The sequence below is a fragment of the Cebus imitator genome, unplaced genomic scaffold (assembly GCF_001604975.1).
Source record: "Cebus imitator isolate Cc_AM_T3 unplaced genomic scaffold, Cebus_imitator-1.0 Scaffold93, whole genome shotgun sequence".
Classification (NCBI taxonomy): domain Eukaryota; kingdom Metazoa; phylum Chordata; class Mammalia; order Primates; family Cebidae; genus Cebus; species Cebus imitator.
The window spans coordinates 5,066,891-5,069,812 of record NW_016107408.1 but is presented as its reverse complement, the minus strand read 5'-3'; the positions used below and the strand labels follow the sequence as shown (position 1 = coordinate 5,069,812).

Below are 2,922 nucleotides of genomic sequence, written 5' to 3'. Positions count from 1 at the left end.
GGGAAGAAGTCACCGAGATTCCTGTTCTGCAAATTGAGGCTAAAGAGACCCTCACTGACCTCAAGCAGGAGAGGTTGCTGTCAAAACAGGGAGAGGACACTGTGACTGGATGGCATGAAATGAACAGCAGCTTCCCCCCACAGGACAGCTGGCCTAAGGCATGGACACCAGTCTCAGGCTTAATGAGCCGGAAGAAACCAGATCACAGCCAGGCTCCCCTGCGTGCCCTCTCACTGTCCTAGCAACTGTTCTCTTCAAAGACCCAGTTTCATTCACCCAGTATCAGGGGCTGTGTGCTTTCTCTCTCCAGCACCCAATCCAATGGGGCCACAAGGTGACCTAGAGCCACTGGGGCCTCCTGGAGGCTCTTGAAAGCAAGTGCCACTGGACCAACCTAGCTCAAGCCAGACCAGGTTCTGGAAAAAAGGTCTGTCCACAACCAGACCTCCCTTGGGTATTTGACGTCCAACCTTTCTGGAGTTCCTAATGGCGTGACTGAGTAGTATGTCCGTCCTCCGTCCACCCCATCATTTCTCTATAGTAGACAGCCTATGTTCAAAGTTACTGGAAGTTGCCGGGCACAGTGGCTCACGCCTGTAATCCCAGCACTTTGGGAGGCAATCATTCTGCTTGGGCCCACCACTGCCTCTTGCCTAGGCTTGAACCTGGGAGGCAGAGGTTGCAGTGAGCCAAGATCACGCCATTGCACTCCAGCCTGGGCAAAAAGAGTGACAAACACAAAAAAAAAAAAAAAAAAAAGGAAAAAGGAGAAAAAATGTTGCCTCTGAAGGACCTCACCTGAGATCCGTTTCTGTCTCTTCCTCCACAGGTAACCGGGGCTCCTCTCCCCACACCAAAATGAATTGCAAGTTGCCACAACCTATGGTGGGGCCTCGAGGTCCCCACGGTCGCCAGCTCTGCAGTCCCCTTCCCAGGAGCAAGAACCACATGGTCAACTCCTTTGAAAGCCTGTCTACACCTTGAAGCAGAGGGTGTGGTCTGGAGGCACCAGAAGGGCAAGAGAATGTTCCAGAACTCCAGTTCTGAGAGGTCTCCAAGGCCCTGAGGCACCCCCTCCGAGCAGCCCTAAAGGACATGTAGACATGGGGGAGGCCTGCTCCAGAGGGAGGGCACGGGCATTGGAGCTGGGTGGGAGTGTGGGAGGTGGATGCGGGAGGGCGCCGCACCTGTCCCGGGTGCTGTGGCCTCTCCCACCCCTCCTCTGAGGGTCCTACTCTCTTGTGCTGAGGCCAGAGACTTGCTCGCTTCCTGCATTTTTGTGAAGGGAAGAGTTTGGCCTGCCTCCCCTCCTCCTGTCCACCCCAGAGGGGACGTTCCCCAGCCGACTCTTCAGCCAAATGCCCTCTCAATCTGCACCGCAACCCAAGCATAGCCAGCACCCCCTCCTTCACCCACTGGCCAAGGCCCGGAGCTGGAGAGCCAGGTTGGGGTGGGGTGGGGGTACTGACGCCCTTCCCAGCTCATCCAGGGGTAGAGCCTGGCCTGTCTTCCTCCAGCCTCCCCCTTCTTCCTTGTGCAGCCTGGCCCCCCAGGGACTCCACAGGGCCAGGGCGCTAGATGCAAGGTGCTAGACCAACAGGCTGCAGTATTATAGCCCCCAGGCCTGGCAGGCATGCGCTGGGCTAGAGGAAGGCATCTGCCAACCTCTTTAGTCTCGCAGCCCCAGGACAGGCAGAACAGGGCGTGGCTGGGTGTCAGGCCTGGGGTGGGTAAGTCCTGCGATGTAGACACTGGAGAAAGTGGATAATTTAAACTGCAGATTGTCCCCAGGTTGCCAGGGCTGTGTGTGTGCATGTTTTTGTGCATGTATCATGTGTACATGTGTGGTATGTGAGAGCGTGTTTGTGCACGTATTCTGGGTATGTGTGTGCACATGCATGCATGTGCCCACGTGCATGTGCATGTGTGTTCATGTGTGTGCGCATGTGTGCATGCTCGCGTTGGGTGTTGCGTGGTGGGCTTCCCTCCAGGTCTGGAAGGGACTGGGCTGCTTCGTGATTCTGCATGGATGGGGATAAGGGAGAGCTCATGTGTCCCAGCCTTGTGATGGTGGTGAGACCAGGGGAAAGGCCAGCTCAGAGGGTGCTCAGAGCATGTGTCCTCAGATATGTGCCCCCAGAGCTCTCCAGCCAGACTGAGGTCACAGATGTGGGAGAGTCCCTCAGGAGCCCGCCGACACATGTGTGCCCCTTCACATCCCATGCAGAGGTGCCTTCCTCCTCTCTCAGCCATGGCCCTGCATCCCTGACCTGCTGGGAGCATGGCCACAGCTCCCAGCTCCTCTTCGGGCCCTCTTGGCTAGGGCAGGGGAAAGAGAACCCTCAAGGCCTCTTTCTGGTCTGTGTGGGGGTTCCTATACCCACACACATGCCCAGAGCGGGGGGCATGGAGGAGATGGTCCCTGTCCCACTACAGGACACTGAGGACTTGGCTGCCTGCCACCGCCTCCAAAGCCCACCGCAGCGCTTTTTCCTGTTCTCTGGGCCTGATCCTGGGGTCACCCCCAAGTGCCGACTTGTTTTTCCCAGAGCCCCAGGTGCTGCCCTTCTCTCCCGTTCCTTGTCCATTTACCGCCGCAGCCCCTCCGGGTTCTCCCGGTGCAGGGGTGGAGCAGGCGCTGTGCTTCCACCGCTGTACCCTCAATCCATCCTTCAGGCTAACTACAACTTTTGTAGACAATGTTCTCCATCAGTGTCATGCCTGTGTCTTGTCCTTTAATGCTTTGGGGATGGAGTGAAGGGTGGGAAGGTGGAGGTGGGGGTGGGAGGGGGTCTTCTCTGTGCTTGTGAGGACTGGGTCCTGGGTCCTGTTCTCTGGAGTGTCCTTGAGCCCCCAGCTGTGCATCTTTGCAGGGAGCCCTAGGCCTGTACCCTGCTCTCCTAGCTCAGCTCAGAATTAGGA

The 2,922-nt window shown here is 57.4% G+C and overlaps 1 protein-coding gene across 1 annotated transcript in view; it reads left to right on the top strand.

Moving 5' to 3' along the window:
- Positions 1-2,717, top strand: part of USH1G (USH1 protein network component sans) — a 7,450-nt gene extending 4,733 nt beyond the window's left edge. The window contains exon 3 of the mRNA XM_017535691.1: positions 830-2,717. Within this exon, the coding sequence (XP_017391180.1) occupies positions 830-833 (4 nt within the window). The 3' untranslated portion in view covers positions 834-2,717. The remainder of the gene's footprint in view (positions 1-829) is intronic.
- The last annotated feature ends 205 nt before the right edge of the window (positions 2,718-2,922 follow it).